General features: G+C 40.6%; 4 protein-coding genes across 5 annotated transcripts in view; all 4 read left to right on the top strand.

Annotated features, from left to right (window-relative positions):
• Positions 1–7,107, top strand: part of si:ch73-138n13.1 (calponin homology domain-containing protein DDB_G0272472) — a 28,079-nt gene extending 20,972 nt beyond the window's left edge. Inside the window, exons 7-13 of the mRNA XM_061072312.1 lie at positions 1,606–1,721; positions 3,020–3,185; positions 3,346–3,502; positions 4,353–4,486; positions 4,703–4,845; positions 5,831–5,915; positions 6,004–7,107. Of these exons, the coding sequence (XP_060928295.1) occupies positions 1,606–1,721; positions 3,020–3,185; positions 3,346–3,502; positions 4,353–4,486; positions 4,703–4,845; positions 5,831–5,903 (789 nt within the window). The 3' untranslated portion in view covers positions 5,904–5,915; positions 6,004–7,107. The remainder of the gene's footprint in view (positions 1–1,605; positions 1,722–3,019; positions 3,186–3,345; positions 3,503–4,352; positions 4,487–4,702; positions 4,846–5,830; positions 5,916–6,003) is intronic.
• A 1,410-nt stretch (positions 7,108–8,517) lies between these two features.
• Positions 8,518–9,854, top strand: LOC133001951 (beta-crystallin B3-like). The gene is made up of 5 exons (XM_061071670.1): positions 8,518–8,592; positions 8,801–8,919; positions 9,035–9,167; positions 9,356–9,498; positions 9,611–9,854. The coding sequence occupies exons 1-5, from the start codon at positions 8,518–8,520 to the stop codon at positions 9,852–9,854; spliced, it is 714 nt and encodes a 237-aa protein (XP_060927653.1).
• A 4,972-nt stretch (positions 9,855–14,826) lies between these two features.
• crybb2 (crystallin, beta B2) lies at positions 14,827–16,077 on the top strand. The gene is made up of 5 exons (XM_061071672.1): positions 14,827–14,889; positions 15,098–15,216; positions 15,430–15,562; positions 15,661–15,803; positions 15,909–16,077. The coding sequence occupies exons 1-5, from the start codon at positions 14,827–14,829 to the stop codon at positions 16,075–16,077; spliced, it is 627 nt and encodes a 208-aa protein (XP_060927655.1).
• Positions 16,078–16,856: 779 nt separating this feature from the next.
• ctu1 (cytosolic thiouridylase subunit 1 homolog (S. pombe)) lies at positions 16,857–20,744 on the top strand. 2 transcript variants are annotated; one of them, XM_061071740.1, is made up of 3 exons: positions 16,857–16,926; positions 18,690–19,190; positions 19,665–20,744. In XM_061071740.1, exons 2-3 carry the CDS (start codon positions 18,695–18,697, stop codon positions 20,198–20,200), a joined length of 1,032 nt encoding a protein of 343 aa, XP_060927723.1. In that variant the 5' UTR covers positions 16,857–16,926; positions 18,690–18,694; the 3' UTR covers positions 20,201–20,744. The 2 variants fall into 2 exon arrangements, with proteins under 2 accessions (XP_060927723.1, XP_060927722.1); XM_061071739.1 differs by having other exon boundaries at positions 16,863–17,013.
• The last annotated feature ends 1,846 nt before the right edge of the window (positions 20,745–22,590 follow it).

Raw genomic sequence — 22,590 nt, 5'->3', positions numbered from 1 at the left:
TCTGCTTGCTCACTTAGGAATATGGGTAGATGTAAGTTTAACGATAAATAGCTTGAGAATGGCGAGTGCTCATGGTGGTTAAAGCCAGTGCCTGGAAGTGCTCGTGAAGCAAACTGCGCTGCATGTAGAAAGTCTTTCTAGCTTGGAACAACGAGGATCAAGTTGCTGGAGCCTAACAGGCTGAATGTTTATTTATAACAATTATATTTACATCACAAGTTTGGTTTTAAATTTAACTTCAAATGGTATCTAAAAGGTCTTTAATTTGACTTGTCTATAGCTTTAGACTCCCTGTAAATGTGACAGGTCATATTAATGGATAACCCCTTGCTTTAGAAGTATTGATCTACTGTTGTTGATACAGTGTAAACTTATATGTAGCTTATATTTTGTGGCTTGTTGTCAGAGGGAGGCCTTACATCAGTTTCAATAAGCTGCCTTGTTTAATTGTGTCATAATTGATTAATTGATCAATAGACAAGTGGTTATTCTTTATACATGTTCACCCCCTATTTTGCTTTAAACTCAGGTTTTTTGTCCATTGTTGTCTGTGAAGGTTGTGTATTTCAAGCTAAGTGCTCTGACCCTGTGATGTCAATGGGAAAAGTGTGAGTGCTGTAAATCCTTGAGAAGAGGATGAACTTGAGCACAAAAGTTTCCTCTCAGATGCAGGGAGCCGTGCTGAATGCCCTTCTCACTGTTATCTGCTTTATTTCTTCCTGTCAGGAAAGGCTGAGCTGATGAATCACTCTCTTCAGATATATTATGCTCCTTCAGTTAAAATGTCTCACCGTCACACTCCACCTCAAGTGTTGATTCTGTCTCATTGTTTCTCCTGACATCTTTTTTTTCTCCTGACTCCTATCTGTGTTTTCTCATGCACAAAGAAAACAAGGCTTTAAGAATGAGAGTTTTGATCTTCAGCCACTGTTCATATAAACATTGGTAGTGGACTGCGCTTATAGTCTTAAGATCCTGGGCAATTACAGAGCCAGGTGTATCACATTTCTGTGTCCACCCCTCGGGCAACGGCCGAGGACTGAGGGGTTTTTCTATTGTGTTTTTCCTAAATAGGCCAGGGTGATCGGTTCATGCGCAGGCGTGCCTCTGTGAGCTCTGTGAGGTTTGGAGACAGTATGTCCTCTGTACCCGGCTCATTAAAAGAGTCATGGTTCAGTAGACAGCAAACACACACTCAATCACCCACGCACCCATCATCTGTCTTTGTCCCCGCTCTTGTCCCGTGTCCATTAACTCATCCCTTCATCTTCCATTTATTATGTGTCTTACAACTGCTGTCTACTAAAGCTCAAGAGGATGTAACAACTCTTCCGTTAATAGAGATGACACAGATTAACCAGCTGCTGACTTTTTATCATTCATGATAATTTTTTCCCAATTAAACTTATTTTTGACTAGTGGAGATACAAATTTAGACTTTTACCAAACTTCATTAGGGGTCAGATTGCTTGATGCCAACAACAGATTGGTTTCAGGCGAGATTAGATTTTTCTGGTGTCTCTCAGAGCGAATCTGCTACTGTATATTCCTCCCCATTTATTAATAATCTCCCCCGTCTCTTCTCCCTCTCCCTGCCACCTCCAGGTGCAGCAGAAGCAAGGTGTCACCGGCGAAGAGGAGGAAAACGACCAGGAAACTCCGGTCCATGAGACTGACAGTCAGTACGGGACCTGGGAGACAGGACTGCGCACTGATGACAGGTAAACATGTTTTTATATGCGTTTGCCATGTTTACACACAAACAACACGGGCCAGTGATCCCAAACCATCCAAGCACAACTACCTCACCAGCTTAGCAAGTTGCACCAATGTTAAAACCGGACGAGAAGCATTTATGTACATTTATTTTATCTTCTAACAGTAGCGGAGGATGTGCAGATGCAGAAAAACTGATGCAGGCGAATATTGCAGAGATTGTAATGACTAAAATCTACTGAAATTCCTTTTTAATTCTGTTTTAAAAAGGCAGAATAAATTAGGTGTTTAATGTTCAACGTCATTGGCAACAACAATTATTAGAACATTGTATTATGTGTTGGTGTTTCGACTAGGAAAGAGGAAGTAGAGCCAAGTCATTGATCTCAACATAAATATGTCTGCTTGTTTTACATCAGGTTTCTTAAGAAATTAAAAATTGTTAAAAAACTCCTCACAATGCTGAAAATAGAAATCCTGGATCAGGCCCTTTAACCAGATAAATACTTCCCAGGCCTCCACCAGGACCGTTTTGTAGTGTTTTGTAATCTGTTATACTGCTGAAAAATAAACAAACACCCAGGTGAAAACATAACCTCCATGCCGGAGGTGATTAATCTTCCCAACAACAAGCCAGATAACAGTGGTACCTCACACCACACAAACCACCATTGTAGCACAATAAACAGTCTCTCTTTGGTAAATGATGTTGCTGCTCATTATAGAGTTCAAAGAACTCCTGCACAACCCTGTGCTCCTCTGTGTCTTGCATGGCAATCTGTTTCTGACCCCCTGTGGCTAAACAATTATATCACAACGTTAACCACAATTAAAAGTATAGATTTTAGATCATATTTGTATTTTAATTTTTTTTTTAAACCACAATACCTTTACCTCAGTTAAGGAGGTTATGTTTTAAATTCTGCCCATCTGTCTTATTCAAAAACTATTTTTCAGATTTTCTAGATTTTTTTATTGAAGGGGCGGATTAGGAAGAACCCGTGAAATTTTGGATTTAATCGAGGATTTAATTTGTCACTTACTTAAATGAATAGATTTGGCGTTAGCCTTTGGCGGACATATGTAATCTCCAAGGGCCCTTTTGGTTTGATATGATTCACTGTTTTTCCCTGTCATGGTGATAGAGGAGGCTCACAGTCTGTTTTAGTGATGTCATCTAAGTGATAGCCTCTATAGTGTTGCCACAAAAAAAAGCTATGACTCAAACTCTATTTGATTCTGACTGCGATTACAGCAAGCATACAGTTGTTTTCAGATGTCTTTTCTCTGGAATCCTTTTCAGCCTCACTCCAGCCACTCCCAGCTCAGAGAGCAACTTCAGCCCATCACAGAGGAAGCCCACCACCCCGCACACGCCAGGGGATTTGGCCTCAAAGTTTGAAATTGATACTCTGGACGGCCTCCTTCCCCAATCCTCATCTGACAACCAGCCACTCTCTTTCCCTGATGTAAGTGTCACCTGAGTCAACACAGCTCAGTCTGCACCCCATGTGCCTCTGACGCTGTGGTTTTGTCTTGATTTGTTTCATGTTTTAACTTGTGTAATTGTGTTGTATTTATGTTTTCATCTCAAATCATCGTATTTTTTCCCCGTGTCTCGCTGTTCAGGCTCCAACCACTCTGTTAGACACCAGCGTCCTCCGCTCCAGAGCCCAGCTGCAGAAGAAACGAGCGCCACGGACGCGTCCCACTAAGACCACTCGTCAGACTGCTGCACAGACAGAGGGAGACACTGCAGAGGACTGGCTTTACAAAGACTCCACAGGTTTATACTTTACCTGTAGCTGTAATCTTTGTGTTGATTTCCTCTGGACACCAAACAAAAGCAGCTTAAATCTTTTTTTTTTTTAACTTATTTTTTATTTAGTTTTCAACAAAACAATATGCATTTTCACACAGTTACTTTCTTTGTCCATTTTTCAACTGTATACAATATTGTTATACATGGTATTCAGGTACAGTGTACAATGCATAGAAAGAACATCAAACAGTGCTCACTCCAAGAGAAAAAGAGGGGGGATAAGAATAAGAATAAATGGTTGATTACATACATAATTTATTAAATAAAAAGGAGAAAGAATAAAGAAAAAACAAGTAAAATTAAATAAAACCAGGGATAAAGAAATAGTAATTGTCCACTCCAGAATGTAGTATGTGCTATATATGGTTTTCAGAGAGGATGGTGTATAATGTATGTGAGTAGGGAGAGTTGACAGATAACCGCTCAACCAGAGGCCCAGAGCGAGATTAGTTAGTAACCCTCATTGTATTAATAACGCAGAGACATCGTTTAGTAAAGATAGACTTTTGGAGCCTTAATGAATATGTGAGTTGCACCATTTGGTAGATGTCCCATACTTTTTGGGTCTATATATTGTATGTGAGGGGGATCGGGTTTTAACCATTTGATCAGCTTAAATCTTGATAAGAAACTATTCCATCAAATAAACTCCTTCTACACTATATACTAAACAGTTTCTACAAATAAGGCACTCACAAGTTTAGTTTTGTTGTCAAATTTCAAGACTGAATGTCAAACTTCAGATTACCTTGTACCTCTTACGTGACAACTGCATGCTGAAGTGTAAAAGTAATTTGTGTTTGCTCTGTGACAGAGGCAAAAGTTGAGAGAAAGGAGGATGACTCAAACTATGAGGAGCAGAAACGAAGAGTTGACCTCTCCCCTGCTGCGACCTCTCAGCCACAAAGGGTCGCCCTGTTCCCTGGGATGGACCCTTCAGCTTTAAAGGTGAGCAATAACCTGTGTGATGAAGACGAGCAGAGATGATTAACTGTTCTACTGAGAGCATGTGTGGACAAGTGGAATCTGATTCTATTCACCCCTCCTGTACAGCTGTATTAAAGCGTAGCCTGTGCAGACTCCTCTCATGTATTTGCTGCTCGTTCTATTTGTTATTTTCCTCTGACCTCTAAGTTCTAAAGTTTTTCCCATTCCTTTTCTCAGGCCCAGCTGAAGAAGAGGAGTGACTTTGACAATCAAACTGAAGCACCTGCTCCCTCTCCCTCCCAGCTGTCTCGCTCCCCCAAGTCCCCCTTCCTTCCACGGGCAGCGCGTGTGCTGCCCCCAGCTGGTGGGAAAGAAAATGGGTAAGATACTCCATTTGAAGGAAAGATACCTTCCTGGGGGAAAAGGATTTTTTATTTGAACTCGAAAATGTGGCCCAGACTTTTCCGGAGTTGGCCTTTCACATATGAAAAACGCTGTAAGAGAATGCCTGGGTGGAGCAAACAGGAAGCAGGACGTGATGTGTACATTTCCCTGTGTAGAGCTCAGTGTTTTTTCCCATATCACCAAAATTTCACCGCTCCATATACACTTACTTCACATCATATGTGATATGTGTTAATATAAACCATATTGATATTATATATAATTTTATACAATAATATTGTCTTTTGCACACTCTGTCTACATATTCTTACACTCATATTATATTATCTATTGTATAGTCAAATACTTATATTTATACCTCCACTATATATCATATATTATATCATACTCTCTGTATATTCTTTGTATATATAAGTCTATATACACATATTTATACATGTGTACATGTTATAATTATAATTATTATTATATTATTATTATTATTACTATTATTATTATATATACTGTTGCTGCCATTATTACTATATACTGCTATTATATTGGTATAATTACTATCATATATATAAATATATATTATGTTATATTATATACTATATATACTATACTATTTTTATATACTGTCTAACAATAACATTACCATCATATTATCAGTACTATTACCATTATCTTGCCACTGCACCTTATCTACCTATTTATCTTGTGTTTCTGTTTTTATTCTTTCTACCTCAATATTTTTTATTTTATTCTATTGTATTGTATTTTATTGTATTCAAATATACCGGCTGCTATGACAACTTAATTTCCCTTCGGGGATGAATAAAGTACTCTATCTATTTATCTATCTATTTATCTAAAAGCTTTTATACTCGTCTCTTGTTCAGCATCCTCTTCATGTGTGGCTCTTCTTTGTCATCCTGAGATGTCTGTGTTCGTAACACTGTCTTTGTGCTATCTCTGTAGTGAGGACTCCCCCCAGTGGCTGAAAGAGCTGAAGACCAAGAAGCGCTTGAGTCAATATGAAAATGAGAGCTAAGTAAATAATGAGGTGAGATATTTTTTTTTCTTTTGAAAGAAAAAGAGGATGTCATTGCTATTATTTTTGACTCCTGTTCTCCTCTCACTCTTTCCTCAAGGTGGCCTTAACAGATGAATCTGTGTGAAACAGAAGCCTTAACGTTCGACCCAGAGAGCAGGAGAGAGGGGAATCTACAGCTGCTGATATGTTTTGTTTTGTTTTTTTGAGGGAGGGGGGTTCTCTCCCCTTCTGGGTCAATAATTGTGCATGGTGCCTTTTTTATAGAGAGTCTCGGACTTACTGATAAAGAAAAAACAAGCAAGGAGGAAAAAAAACCGCCTGAAAAAAATCAGGCTGCTCTGCTTTATCCATTTCGTGCTTGAACCTGTTGGAGGTCTCCTGCACCAGGAGGGACTTCACATGAACACTTTAATAGGGACCAGGAGCAGCGATGATGAGGAGCATGAGGAGAAAGAAATTATTTTGGGACCATGTCGCCTCTTATGCTGGATGTGCTTCATCAAATGCTGGTGGACAATCCAGCCGATCCTCTTCAAGATGTTTGTATTTAGTTTCACCGTTGTGTATGAGCCGGCTGGGCCTGCCGCGTCACTTTGTGATGGTGATAAGCGCTGCCATGGGATTACATTTCAGACGCTGATTATTATTGTTTTGAACATAGAGAACAAATCACCTCTGACTTGATTGACGGTGGGGGTATATATCATGTTAACAAATGTAATCAGGAAATGTTATATTTGTATAATCAGTGATTTAACGAAAAGACAGAGTTAGTTTTGAAAACATTAATATGCATCACTACCTTGATGAACTCCACAAACTAGCAGTATCACGGCTGCTGCTGCGTACTGTACTGTTGTGTGTCTTTTGTCTATTTGTCTTTGTCGAGGACCGGTGTTTTTTTTTTTGGCCAACTGATGTTTGCATCTGTCAATCATGCACACTCCTTTTTAGCACAAATACACTCTTTTTGTGGAAACACTAATCAGCCTGTCCTCGCTCCTGTAATCAATTGTATCTGTAAGCATCCATTATGAGCCATACATTCACCCTGTATTCCTCACACACTCCTCAGATCATGACTTTTTATTTTTTTTCCAATGAATGTGCAATTTCCTCTCTTTTGTCCCCATTAATGTGCATGCACAATCTTTACACTAACACCGGGCTTTGCTCAGAGTCGGGTTGTTGACTCACACTACTCCAGCGGAGGGGATGGTTCATTCACTACATTGTTTACATGACTCTACCCTCTCTATCACTCCAAACAACCCTCTGTAAAACTCCACAAACTCTCTTTGCACCTGCTTGATAGCCGATCTCATGTTTGCCATCCACCCACTCGCTCTGCGCTTCTGTAAAGCACTTTGTCACTTGATGCACTACAGCACTGACCTCTGCCCCCTCTCGTTGGCCATGTTTTGTCTCCTGTATTGTCGGAGTGCTCTTGCAATGCAAGTGAATGTGTTGATCGGGTCTTTGGAGCGATTGCCCCTGGTTTCTATGTACATGGACGTTTTACTTATTCATAAAGTTTGAGGGTTTATTTTTATGTCCTTCTTTGTCTTTTTTATTTGAAAGGAAAGATGTATATGCACTGTGTTGTACTGGCCAGTGTCCTAAAGCGAATAAATTCGTAATAAAATTTACTTGGCTTAAGCTGCGGCCTCTGTTCAGTATCTCTTTGTTGTGTGCACTTCTTTGTGAAACCTTGATCTATCTTTGTGTCAGTATGAAATAGGTTTCAATCATATGAGCAGCTCATTGAAGCTAATAAGGTCAAACCTGTATATGGAAGCATTTAAGCTTAGTGACAATACAAACCAAAACTTTTTGTTGGAAAGTTGCGAGGAGGTTTGATGTGGCTGAGATTGGGTGTAGTCTAGTGTGTGTGTCTGTGTGTCGGTGTGTGTGTGTGTGTGTGTGTGTTTGTGCTGAGCATGGCTGTTTGCTGAATCCTCTTGGCGCTCACTCCCTGTGCCCGCACACAGTGCTCGCTGGCAGCCAGGCGGACGGGCAGGGCAGCGTGTGCCAACACAGCTGCCTATTGAGAGGCAGCGTTACGGACACAATGTGAGCGACAGACTTGCTGTATCAACAGCTCCCCCTTTTCTGCTGTTGTTGCCAGAAATAAACCATAAATACCCCCCCTGTCCCTGCCCTCTAATGGCTCAACCCCAGCAAACACCAAGTGGCACAGAGAAAGAGGGACACTACATCTTCCTAGCAGGCATACCCAGGTAAAGGCCTCATTCTGGACACAGGAATTTAATAGCAGGTGTATTCATTCCAGTGCAGTGGGGTTAGATGGTGCTGCATCACTGAAGACCCAGGTTTGAAGGATTTTGACATCATGGACCGTAACTGAACCTAATAAGGAATACTGTTTTTGTGTTAGCCTGTAAACCTTTGAATACTACAGTGCAAATGAGTTTTTGCTACTTTAGGACGATATAAATAAAAATCCCCCTTCAGGGTGAGTTATGAGTTTCAACTGTGACTTTGAGCTCTCCTCCTGTGCCTGTGTGTACATGTGTGATGGATGGGGCTCTGCCTGGGTGTGTGCTGCTTCTGCTGCTGCCAAAAAGTGGAGGAGCAGTGGATCAGGAGGATGTCCGATCAGCAGAGCGTCCCAGAGCAGCTGGCTGCTGGGAAGAGCCAGGGTGGAGCTGGAGCCACTTACAAGGTACCGTCTGCAAATGAAAAGCCAGTTTGATCAGGGAGGGATTTCTCACAGAATTGTTTTACTTGCCTTTTGCACCCTGTCTGTATGATATCTTACAATAGCAATGCGATTAATCAGTGGATATTATGTGTCATCTCCTGGAGGCCTTTGTTTCAAACTGTTGGTGCCATGCAGTCTGAGAACAGGCAAGTCTCTCTCCCTGATCCAGGTGGTGCTGTTTGAGTTCGAGAACTTCCAGGGCTGCAAGGCAGAGTTTTCTGCTGAGTGTAAAGATGTGACAGAGAAGGGACTGGAGAAGGTCGGATCTCTGATAGTTGAGTCAGGACCGTGAGTATATTGCATGTTTCAGTTCATTTAGCTCAGAAAGTGCTGATCCTTCTTCACAGATGTGTTTGTTTTTGTTTTTTCACATTACCATCTGTGTTCTCCTTTTCCCCCTCAGCTGGGTGGGTTATGATCGACATGGCTTCTCAGGGGAGCAGTTTATCCTGGAGAAGGGCGAGTATCCACGCTGGGACACCTGGACTAACAGCCAGAGCAGCAACTCCCTCTTTTCTCTAAGGCTGCTCAAAGTGGTGGGTGACCCGACTTTATCCACAAAAATGACATGATGATATGTGCATGGTTTTAGATTTAAGCCTGCTCACTCATCCCTCTCACACACGGCTCTTTGACCTTCCTACACAACATTAACAAACAGTCAGCACTGACTGGAGTCATTTGAAGGACTTGTAAGTATCATGTGTCTGTTTCCCCTCAATAGGACAGTGCCGAGCACAAGCTCCACCTGTATGAGAACCCCGGATACACTGGTAGAAAGATGGAGATTGTTGATGATGATGTGCCCAGTTTGTGGGGCCACGGTTTCCAGGATCGTGTAGCAAGTGTCAAGGCACTTAACGGAACGTAAGATCCTTCCTTTCAGTTCGACCTTTCAGATTATAAACTTAAAAAATGAGTCCAATCTTGTATTTTATGTGACAAATAACACACACAGTTTGTTTTCCCCTTTCTCCAGATGGGTTGGCTACATGTACCCAGGCTACAGAGGCCGCCAGTTCATCTTCGAGCGAGGCGATTTCAAGCACTGGAACGACTGGGAGGCCCCAGCGCCTCAGATCCAGTCTGTCCGACGCGTGAGGGACATGCAGTGGCACAAGAGGGGCTGTTTCACCGGCCCTGACCCGGATCCGACTCCCGGCCCTGAACCCGACCCCGCCCCAGTACCTCCTGCTCCCCCGGCCTCAGCTGGAGCCAGCTGAGCAGCATCCTCCCACAGGCCCCCCCCCCCCCACGCTGCTGACAGTGCCCGCCCTCTGCCTTGACCTAACCATGGCAAACTGCTGCTTGTGCCCAGTGAGGGATGCCATGTATGTTTCAGAGGCGAATAAAAGTTGTTTGACCTGGAGTTGGCCCTGTTTGTTGGTGATGTTACTGATGATTATTGTTAGTCGAGGTGACTTTAAACTGAAAAGCCACAATCAGAGATGATGTCGATGTGAAAATAGTGTCACCCACATATTTTCTCTTAAGATGAGCTCAGTTTATTTACTGTTTGTGTTTCCCCTGTGATGTCAGACAACTCCTGTAGCATTATGAGCACATGACTTAGAGAATATGTAGACACACATCTGCTCAAAAGCAATGGAAATGATGTCATACTGTGTGTATGCTTGCTATTAAAACAGAGTGCACTGCATTCCCTTCCACAGTCGTCATTGTGCATTTGATGGGTAATGATCCTCATCCATCATTATTGGTCACCAGGCAATTATTAGGAGCTACATTACGTCATTAGTCATCAAAATAATCTTTGAATCACGTGCAGCATTTTGGAAAATTAAATATCAGTCTTTTGATAACATTCCACAATAAGCAGATGTGTTCACTTTTCATAATGACACAAAATTGTACATGCAGGCTACTATTCTGCTGTAATACAGCGGTAATAATCAAATACAGACATCATTACCATCATAACATGATTAAGAGGAGTCATTAACATGTCCAAACTTTTCTCTTTGGTGCCTAAATACATGAAGAATAAATAATAGAGTGGCATAGGCATAAACAGGACTCCGTGTCATCCAGTGAATCCCTACTAGTTTTAGAGTTTTCAATGACTACATGGAAAAAACATGCAGTCTGCCAACTGTGAGCCTTGAGAAAACACATCTTAACATCCATCAGAGGAGTCCAGGGGGGGGGGGTTTCAGTTTGGTTTATCCACACTTCATAAAGATTATGTAGATTTCTTAACCAGACTAATAATTCTGAGTGTGTGTTCCAACTTATTTTCGGGATGTTGTGTCACGATCAGTCAAAATACTGCACTACAGCATGGAGCTGTACTCTTTGACACAATCAATACATGTACAAGTTAATATATTCCTTATAAGTACAAGGGAGCTATGATTTGAATCAGCCAATGATAGATGATACTGTTATAAACCGTTCAGGTTCATTCTAATGTTTCTAATGCTGAACTGGAATCGGTTTTAAGGAAGTCCAAATATGGTAAATGGTCTGTATTTACACAGCCATCTTCTAAGTACAGGTTTTGCCATTCATACATTCATACAGTGCATTGATGTGCAACACTTTCTCTGTTGTGCACATCACTCACACACTGTCAGTGTCCTGTGTCCTGCCCAAGTTCACTTTGTCATGTGCAATGGGGAGGGGGACTAGGATCGAAAGGCCAACCTTTTGGTGAAAGGGCAACCCACTGTACCTCCTGAGCCACAGCCACCCCAAAAACAAATGATATCCCCCATAACAAAGTTGCCACCTACTTTCAGCATCATGTATCTTTTTTTTTTTTTTTTTTGTGATCTAATTTTTATTGGGATTTGAAGAACAACAATCATCCTCATTCAGCAGCGCATAAATAAAGTAATTACCGTATGCAAACATAAGTATACCCATGTACTCACACACACAAATACACACATACACGCTGGATAATAATAAAATGAAGACATAAAAATAAAATAGAACGATGTAACTGAAGATAAATATATAGGAAAAATTAAGTGCAATACATATGTCATAGAAACAAAAAGGAAAAAGGTGCCATTGAAGTGTAACCTAGTTAGATCTATCAAATGGTTAGATTCCGTCCACAATTTACAGTACACAGTAAAACATAAACAGGCAATATAAACCAAAGAAAAGAAAAGAAAAGCATCATGCATCTTTTAAGACAAAAATTGACAGACCAGACTTCACCAAAATCCTTACATGTTACATGAAGATTCACACAGTCACACCGATCCTCACAGTCTCAATCAAGGCCTTGCATTGTTTTTCAGTTTAATTAAGTTTAATAAAATGTTTAAACCACATAGATGTATTGTTATACATTATGTCCATTTTATCGGTATGGTCTTCACCAGGAAAACTTTATAACATAACACAACATACAGTTGTTTTATGTGATGTTCTCCCCGTGTCTGTGTGGGTTTTCTCTAAGTTCTCCGGCTTCCTCCCACATTCCAAAGACATGCAGACTGGGGTTGAGTTAGTTGGAGACGTGTGAATGTGAAAGTAAAAGGTTGTTTGTCGCCGTATGTAAGTCCTGTGATAGGCTGGCGACCTGCCCACAGTGTACCCTGCCTCTCGCCCAATGTCACCTGATTAGCTCCAACTGCCCCTGCGACCCATGAGGGATACAAAGTCATGAACATGAATGGTTGGAGGGATGTGTAATGTGACTCCTTAGAACGTTATTTCTGTGTATTTTTGTTAAATTGCAAACACAACTTCAACAAGTCAAGTTTTTTTGTTGTTGTTTGGTTTTGTTTACAAAGCGTCCGTGCACACGCCTCTCCCCACAGGCACTGATCTCTACGGACTTCCTCACATAGGCCAGAGTGCAAAGGTTAGGTCAGCTTCCCCGGTGAGTTGGGTGAGGACGAGAATCGCTGATATTGATACACAAGACTGTTTTTATTGAAAAATAACAAAGTGTAGTTTGAATTCTGTGAAATAAGAAAATGACTGCTGGGACAGTATTTGTAATATCAACAGGACAGGAAGTCAGCTGTTTGCTTCCTGTGCAGTGCAGCTATGATACCTGAACAACACTGCCTTATAAGTTCCATACACAACAGTATTCACAGAAAACATAATTTTGCCATCTCAGTGAGCTCCAGATCTCTTTTGCACTGCACCAACATAAATACTCAAGCAAGAATATTTGTTTTCACATTTCCACATGATTCTAATGCAGACTGAACTAAGATATGATGACACTCATATGAGAAGGTGAGAAAAGTAATTATCAAATTATCAAATGAACACAAAATTACCTATGTAGTATGAGCGCAGTAAAAATTAAGTGACATATGTCACTTAATTTTTTTGCTGAACCACAAAACCTCAGATCTTGACTTTAGTTGATATGCTCCTAAAAGTGTCATCTGAACAAATTAAAAGAAAGAAGAGGTATTCATAGTTTTTAGGTATATAAAAAATATCACTAAGAATATGACAAAAGACTAGCTAAGTGTTGTAATTATGTGATATTCGTTTGTTAATACTGCACCAATGCACAAGTAGCCTTGTACCCCTGAATGTATATGCACCTTTGAATGTGTATAATTTTAGTTTTGTATTGTATTGTATTGTATTTTACTTTTTTTTATATGAAGCTCTTTCTACTGTGCTTCTATTTTTATTCACTTCTGAGCTGACCGGATTATGTCAAATAAAAACGTGAACTTGAACTGTTGCAGTTAATGGAGGTGAAGAAAGTTTTGTATGGAATTGACCTCCTCCAAAGAGTAACATGATAAATCCAATGGCTGTGAGATGATTAATTTAAGAATAACAAAGACTGCTTCACAAAATTATTATACAACAAACTTTTAGTTAATTGAAAGCATTAAAGACATTTGGAAGAGAAATCACTCTTTTGTAGAACTTTAGAGGAGACAAAGAAGAATATGATAATACCTCTGAATTAAAAAATATAAAATATACTCACATTACACTGGGAGTGCATACCTCGCCAAGACTCAATATTCCACTACTGAATCCATGTTAAAATTCACTAGATGATTTTATTTGGATCTATACCAAACTGAACTAATCTGCACCTAAACATGCCTGATACTTTTCAGCCACCTCCATGATTTATTCTCTGAGATATCATGGAAAACGTTGAAAGACGTCCTATCTCGCATTGTTAAAGAAAGTTCAGAAAAATCCTGGATCTTCCCCCGGATCCAAATCTGCACCTAAATTGAATGGGTTCTTTCCTGACGCTGCATCCTTCCTCCAAGTTTCATAATAATCCGTTCAGTAGTTTTTTGCAAAATCCTGTAACTAATAAACAAACACAGATGGAAATAAAACCTGTGGGCAGTCAAAAGTTTTAACTTCCAGCCAACCTTCTGTGCTGCTTCTTTTTAGCTTTGCACAGATTAGCTGCAGTGTTTTCCAGAAATTAGATACAAAATAAACCTACACTAGTGTAAATTTTCAGCAGTGTTTGTTATTCAATCCAGTCCACCATCTCCCCTGTACAGTAAACCCCATCTTTCACAACCCTTCTCTTTCTCTCTCCCTCTCATTGTAGGTGCAGGTCTCTTGGCACTGTTTGTGCTGAATCATGTGGATGTCGAACAATGACTGGCTGGACAAAACTGGCTACTAATGAAATAACTTTGTGGGAGTGTGACACCCCGGGGTGGGGGGAGGCTACGCGGTGACCCCTCATTTCGATGTTCTGGGCCTATGGCAGGCCGACCTGCAGGCCAGCTTGGACACTGTGGCGTACTGTTGGCACAGTTTCCACCCCTGGTCGTCCCGTATATATTGAGCTGATCACACCATCACAAACACACTGGCACAGACAGGTACTGGTAAGCGGTTGATGTCTGTTGTGCTCTATTTTTGTTAACTTTACATATTTAAATCTTTGCTCAGCATTTGTTCTCCTTTTTTCTTAACTATATTTTAGGTTTAATTTCATGAAACTATTTCCCATGTTACATTGCAGTGATTCTATGTTCAGAAGGCCGTGAATCTGTTTTGGAGGGAGAGGAACAGACACATAATCAATCGGAGAGGGATTAAAAGCAGTTTGTCCTGTTTATAATTTCAGATTTAAATGGATAGATCTTTTTTGAAACACATGAGCATCCACAGATATTTTCAGAAACAATACATGATTGATTTTAATTATGCTGTTTCTTTTCAGATTCCTCCTTTGCCGATCCATTCACTATGGCCACAGACCACCAGAACCCTGCATCCAAGCAGCAGCAGCCAGGCACCAGTGCGTTTAAGGTGAGGGGAAATGCAACAAACACAGAGCAGCTCAGTCTGCATCTCACAGCTCCCTCTGGGTCGTGAGCACTGGTGTGTTCCCCATTTGAAGTCTTGTATCTTCTAAACATCGGTCGGACAACACTTCAAATTGAAAAAAGGTATAGCACAACAATGCTTGTTTCATTATGCTGAACATATTCTCTTCTTCCCTCCCACTGGCTCACAGCTGGTTATCTATGAGCAGGAAAACTTCCAGGGACGCTGCCATGAGCTGACTGGCCCCAGTAACAACCTCCAGGAAGCAGGCGTGGAGAAAGTGGGCTCCATACTGGTGCTGTGTGGACCGTGAGTGTGGGGTGTGGAGACGGACAGAAAACTTGACTCTGACTTTAGAACCTTACACACAGAGGAAGAGGGGCTGCCTTTTTATATTGAGTTGGCGATGGCACACTAGAAGAACAGAAATGAACGTATTCTATGCATATTTAACCAGCTTTCCTTCCTGCTTTGCCCCCTGCACCAACGACAACCCTCCATGTGTCTGCTCTGCCCCGACAGATGGGTTGGATACGAGCAGGCCAGCTGTAAAGGGGAGCAGTACGTGTTTGAGAAGGGGGAGTATCCTCGCTGGGATTCCTGGACCAACAGCAGGCGCAGTGACACCATTGTTGCTTTTCGCCCGATTAAAGTGGTAAAACCATTTAAATATTGTTACAACCTCCCCCCTATCACTCACCTCATGATTTGCTCAGCAACTCAACCCACTGGATTGTTTTGTTGCTTTCTCAGGACAGCCAGGAGCACAAGATTGTCCTTTACGAAAACCCAGGCTTTGCAGGGAAGAAGATAGAAATCATAGACGATGATGTCCCCAGCTTCCACGCACACGGCTACCAGGAGAAGGTCTCCTCTGTCCGGGTTCAGAGTGGCACGTGAGTCCATCCTGCAAAAACAAGCCTGGTGCAACCCACACTTATCTCAGACCTCTGACCTCTAACTGTCTCTCCTCTGTTTCCCCCCCTCTCCGTGCGCACCAGTTGGGTGGGCTACCAGTACCCAGGCTACAGAGGCTATCAGTACCTGTTTGAAAAGGGGGAGTACAAGGACAGCTCTGAGTTCGGGGCCCAGATTCCTCAGATCCAGTCGGTTCGGCGCATCAGAGACATGCAGTGGCATCAGAGGGGCGCTTTTCACCCCATCAACTAAGTTTGTGACTCTTTCCTGTCGTGAACCCTGACCTCGGCCGACTTACTCCCCCCCCCCCCAGCAGCAACCCCTTTGTCCTTCATTTACACCATACGGCATTTTGATATCCATTGCAGCTGTTGCAGTAGTGACCTTCTTTGATGCAAATTAATAAATCCTTATTGCTTACCTTTCACCTGTTTGTTTCATTTACCTCTCATTGCTCTTTGCCAGACTTCTCAGGTTCACCTCGAAGACACAACACAGACTTATTTAAAGTAACAATATCAGTAATATTTAATGACTACTGAAAGTACCACAGACCAGAGGTGTAAAGTAACGAATTACATTTACTCACGTCACTGTAATTGAGTAGTTTTTTCGTGTAATTTTTTGAGTGGTTTTTGAAATGGGTAACTTTACTTTTACTTAAGTAGATTTTAACCAAAGTATTGTACTTCGCTACATTGAAAATAACATCTGTTACTGAGTAAAAAAAAAACATCAAGTTGTTGGAAGAAACTAAGTAACTTTTACTTAAAGTACATTTTAAATGAACTACTTTTTACTTTTACTTGAGTAGATTTTTAGATGGGTACTTTTACTTGTACTTAAGTAAAATTTCATCAAAGTAAAGGTACTTTAACTTGAGTACAATATTTCAGTACTTTTTACACCTCTGCCACAGACACATTTCAGGCCTGTTGGTATTACAGTTTTAGATGCACTGTCCAACTCCGGTCGATAGGCTGTGCTGCAGAGCCTTACATCCGCCACCACGCTCTGTTCACCGGAGAAGAAGAGCACACACACGATGAAGTAACATGCTACACAACCTCAGCTCATTCGTATGAAACTCAAGTTGTTTAAGTAAGACAATTTATACTTTAACCAGCTTTTCCTGGGACACTTCCGCCTCATATCCTCAGTTCAGAGCTGGGCTCGTCGGAGAAGTTGGTATGACGCGTTATCTTACATTAATGTTGCTGTTAGCTTAGCCTAGCTCGCAAGACACGTTCAATGTTGACCGTATGATGATGTTGTTGAGGTATAATCTCGTATTATTTGACTTCAATAACGATACTAAAACTGATTACTGCCACTTGTGTGCTTTACTTATATTAAGCACACTTCAACGTTTATATGTTAAGGTTTTAGTCGTTTTTATCAACTTCATGTCAGCGTTTCTCTATGAAGACACCAGCACAGCTAACGTAGCTAGCGAATGTTCACCTTTAAAACGGGTAATTGATACAACAATTCTTTTTATCCAGACTATGATTCTATTGGACATCAAGTAAGGGCATTTTTATTAGTCATTAAGTTTAACTCTTGAGTTCAGCATTACTTGTTCAACTGATTTAACTGTGACCAGGACTGTTTAGTTGCCCTCTTCTGCTGTATGTTGTACTACAGTAGTGTTAGTGTGTATTGTGAGACAGTGGCATAAATAACAGTAAAATCAATTATTGAATTGGGACAGAGGGAGTTTCTGGATTGAACCACCATGTAGCATATCTGTAGTGTTTAGTTCTCCTTTAGAAGATACACTGATAGATGACAGAGTATCTTCCTGGAAGCACAAACAGTGTCATGTTTTGTGGATTTTTCGAGTCATAGATTAATGAAATCCAGAATCTCTACTTAAAGGATACTGATAAATCTCTTATATTATTATTATATTAATGCAGCACTATATAACTTTGGTTGAATAACACTGCCTTTGCAGCCACATGTGGTGATTAATTGTTAATATAAACCATATTTATATTATTTATCATTTTATACAATAATATTGTCTTTTGCACACTGTCTACATATTCTTACACTCATAGTATATTATATTATCTATTGTATAGTCAAATACTTATATTTATACCTCTACTATATATCATATATTATATCATACTCTTTGTATATTCTTTGTATATATAAGTCTATATACACATTTTTATACATTTGTACATGTTATAATTATAATTATTATTATTATATTATTATTATTATATATACTATTGCTGCCATTATTACTATATACTGCTATTATATTGGTATAATTACTATCATATATAAATATATTATGTTATATTATATACTATATATACATTACTATTTTTATATACTGTCTAACAATAACATTACCATCATATCATCAGTACTATTACCATCATCTTGCCACTGCACCTTATCTACCTATTTATCTTGTGTTTCTGTTTTTATTCTTTCTACCTCAATATTTTTTATTCTATTGTATTGTATTTTATTGTATTCAAATATACCGGCTGCTATGACGACTTAATTTCCCTTCGGGGATGAATAAAATACTCTATCTATCTAAATCTGTTGTTCGAACGATAATAGTTTTTCATGTTTGTGAGAACAGGTTATAATCTTGTTTGAATAATTTACTCTCATGTATTTTTTCTTGTTCCCACAACTTAATAAGATTTAAATACACTTGACTTAAACAAACATATATAACCAATCTACAATAAACAAAGACTGTTTGCTTTGTTAAAAACACCTGCATCGAAAAAAGCTTTGTAGGTTTGTGCTTCCATAGGACTTTGACATAACAAGAAACACTTGTTAAACTAATTTTATAACCTCATTCCAAAACCTTTTGTCAACAGTCAAGATGCCTATCCTGTGCAGCAGCTGTGGAGAGAAGCGAGCTATGCTAAAGCGTCCAAAAACCGGCCACTCGTTGTGTAAGGAATGCTTCTTCTGGGCCTTTGAGGAGGAGGTGCATCGGACGATTTTGGCAGCAAAGCTCTTCCAACCTGGGGAAATTGTAGGAATCGCTGCCTCGGGAGGGAAGGACTCGACAGTGCTCGCACATGTAATGAAGCTCCTAAATGAGCGATACAACTATGGCCTTGAACTTATGCTTCTCTCGGTGGATGAGGGAATCACTGGTTACCGGGACGACTCGTTGGAGACCGTGAAGAGGAATCAGCAGCAGTATGAACTCCCACTGATGATTGTGTCTTATGAGGAGCTGTATGGCTGGACTATGGATGCTATAGTGAAGCAGGTGGGACTGAAAAATAACTGCACCTTCTGTGGAGTGTTCAGAAGGCAGGCGCTCGACAGAGGAGCCATCATGCTGAAAGTGGACAAGATATGTACAGGTAACGTTAAATCCATATAGCCCTTACAAACCATCAATACACGATTTTTAACCCTGAAATGTACAGACTAGTGGCAGACACTTGGACTATGGGCAGGAAAGGTCTCTGGTTCGTCTCTGGTTCGACTCCACGGAGAAACAACAAAAAGACGAACCTGGATTGATCTGTCCAAAAATCCAAGAGGATTCTCCCTACCCTGTCTAGTGCCCCTGAGCAAGGCACCTTACTCCCCCAACATCTGCTCCCCGGGCGCCTTACATGGCTGCCCACTGCTCTGTGTGTCCTGCACCAGATGGGTTAAAAGCAGAGGTTAAATTTCCCTCCTTGCATGAGTGTGCTTGTGCATGTCTGTGCATGTGTTTGGGACAAATAAATGTATCTTAATCTTATATTTATCAGTCTTAACCTTAAACAGTAAATCATTTGTTGGGTTTGGTTTCAGTAGCTGGATCTGTTTTTGTTTTTTTTGGACAGGTCACAACGCCGATGATGTGGCAGAAACAGTTCTGATGAACGTCATGCGAGGGGATATAGCTCGTCTACGCCGCTGCACCGCCATCTCCACTGTCAGCGAGGGGGACGGGGTCGTGCCGCGCTGCAAGCCCCTCAAATACGCGTATGAGAAGGAGATTGTACTGTACGCTTACTTTAAGAAGTTGGACTACTTTTCCACTGAATGTATCTACTCTCCCAACGCATATCGTGGCCACGCCAGGACCTTTCTAAAGGACCTGGAGAGTGTAAGGCCCAGCTCCATCATGGATATCATCCACTCCGGGGAGAACCTCTCCGTGCGGGACGGGGTGAAGATGCCCGTGCAGGGGACCTGTGGTCGGTGCGGCTACATCTCCAGCCAGGCACTTTGCAAGGCCTGCGTGCTGCTGGAGGGGCTGAACCGGGGCCTGCCGAGGCTGGGCATCGGCAAACACCACCGTCTGCATGAGAAACTCCTCTCCCAGCAGCCCCTTAGTGAGAAAGAAGAAAGGAAACTAAAACCTGTAGACTTCTAAAAGTATTTTCCCCTATTCTATTTACTATCAGACTGAAAATATATTTAATGACATTTTAGCATTTAAAACTTTTTGATCCCTTTTATAAGGGAAATTACTCAAGTTGGGAATCAACAGCATCACATTTGAGTAAAACCAAAAAAAGGATTTTTGCATCTTCAAAGGTCTTGATGTTCTTTTAATGTGATTTATTTGGTTTGAAGTTCAGTATTTTCCAAGCTTGTATTTTTCCGTTTCATTATCGAGTTGTTAGACTTTGGGAGGCACAAATACTTAATACTTACACATGCATAACTAGTTTTCTCATGTAGGTCTGTGACATGCAGAGACATGGACTACATTTCATGGCTACATTTGATTTAAAATTGAGATGATTAATTCTGGTTCCACTGCACTGTGATATCATTGCCAGCATGTTATAGTTCTTTATTTTACGCTACCTCTTAAAGTCCCTGTACCGGCCTATGGGATTGATATGGTGACGTTCATGGTCACATTCCAAGGTGTTTTACGAACTATAATTTAATAAAAGCTTTGTCACACATTTTCAGTGTTGTCTCCATCTTTCTCTTTGGTTTGTCTGGCTCAAGAGTTCTTACCAGTAATGTTGCATGCCTCTGTTGTGAAGGTCCCAGACTCTATAATAAACTTAGATTTTTAAATATACTTGCTACCAGGTTATTATTTGAAAGTGCAAGCAGATGGTAAACCAGTTCAATTTATTATTGCACTTCCAAATCTGTTTATTGCATATGATTACATAAATCCAGTTAATACATACTTGCAAGCAAACACAAGCACACATTCCTGTATTGTCTAAAGTCAATTGCATATTATGGCATGGTCCTAGGTACAGTTCCAGAACAACCCATTCTCCTGGATTTTATTGAAATATCCGCAGTTCAACTCCAGTTCATAAACACCTGCCCACCACAGTGCCCCCTTCCCTCTACCACATTGCCACCCCTTTCAATCCTGGAGAGGGGAGAAATATATATGTGCCTGCCTGCTAAACACCCTCCACCTTGATCTCATCCCCAAAAAAACAATAACCACAGGACTTTATGACAACAGACCCATCGCCCTGCCTTTTGTGGAAGTCTTTTGAACGCCTTGTTTTTTCCCACCTCAAGGTCACCAACCCCCACCTAGTCCCTCTACAGATCTGAAGACCGTGCAGTAAACATGGCTCTCCACTTCATCCTCCAGCACCTGGACTCCCCAGGAACCTACTCCATGTTTGTGGACTTCAGCTCTGCACTCAACACTATAATCCCTGCTCTGCTTCAGGACAAACTCTCTCAGCTGAGCGTGCCTGACTCCATCTGTAGGTGGATCACAGACTTACTGATGTGACCCTGACGCTTTGACACTCTAACTTCCCCCTGGCAGATAATGGATGAACTGTGCTTTGCACAATCCAGTCTCAAATATTTACTTACAACGTATTGCACATCCCTCCCCTGGTGCTTATAGTATATTTAATTAGGGCCCGAGCACTGACAGGCACTGACAGACAGTGAGGCCCTATTGAAATTGTAAGGATTATGATTATTATTATTATTATTCAGGCAAATGAATTGGCTCAAATTCGTACCAAAATTTGCAGAAAGTTAGAAAATGGTGAATATTTACGTATTCTGGAGGAATTTTCAATGGGCGTCGCAAAATGGCTCAACGGTGCCCCCCCCCCCCGAGACCCCCTGAACATATTCACATTGACCGATCTTCACAAAAATCGATACACAGGTGTATCATGACCAGACAGACAAAAAAGTCTTTGGTGCAATTTGAAACATAAAGCCTGCTATTTTGCATTTAGTGGCCATTTTGGCCATATTGTACATATTAACTTAATTTAGTTTCCTATTTTTTATATTTATACTATTTATATTTTATATCCATCCTTGTATGTGGAAACCTGCTTGGCAGTAAAAACATTGTCTGAGTTCTGAATTCTGTCTGTCTGTCTGTCTGTCTGTCTGTCTGTCTGTCTGTCTGTCTGTCTGTCTATCTATCTATCTATCTATCTATCTATCTATCTATCTATCTATCTATCTATCTATCTATCTATCTATCTATCTATCTATCTATCTAGCCATCTATCTATCTATCTAGCCATCTATCTATCTATCTATCTATCTATCTATCTATCTATCTATCTATCTATCTATCTATCTATCTATCTATCTATCTATCTATCTATCTATCTATCTATCTATCTATCTATCTATCTATCTATCCATCCATCCATCCATCCATCCATCCATACATCCATACATACATCCATACATACATCCATACATAGATAGATAGATAGATAGATAGATAGATAGATAGATAGATAGTTAGTTAGTTAGTTAGTTAGTTAGTTAGTTAGTTAGTTAATT

This window comes from Limanda limanda, chromosome 5 (assembly GCF_963576545.1).
Source record: "Limanda limanda chromosome 5, fLimLim1.1, whole genome shotgun sequence".
Classification (NCBI taxonomy): Eukaryota; Metazoa; Chordata; class Actinopteri; order Pleuronectiformes; family Pleuronectidae; genus Limanda; species Limanda limanda.
This window is presented reverse-complemented; position numbering and strand designations above follow the sequence as displayed.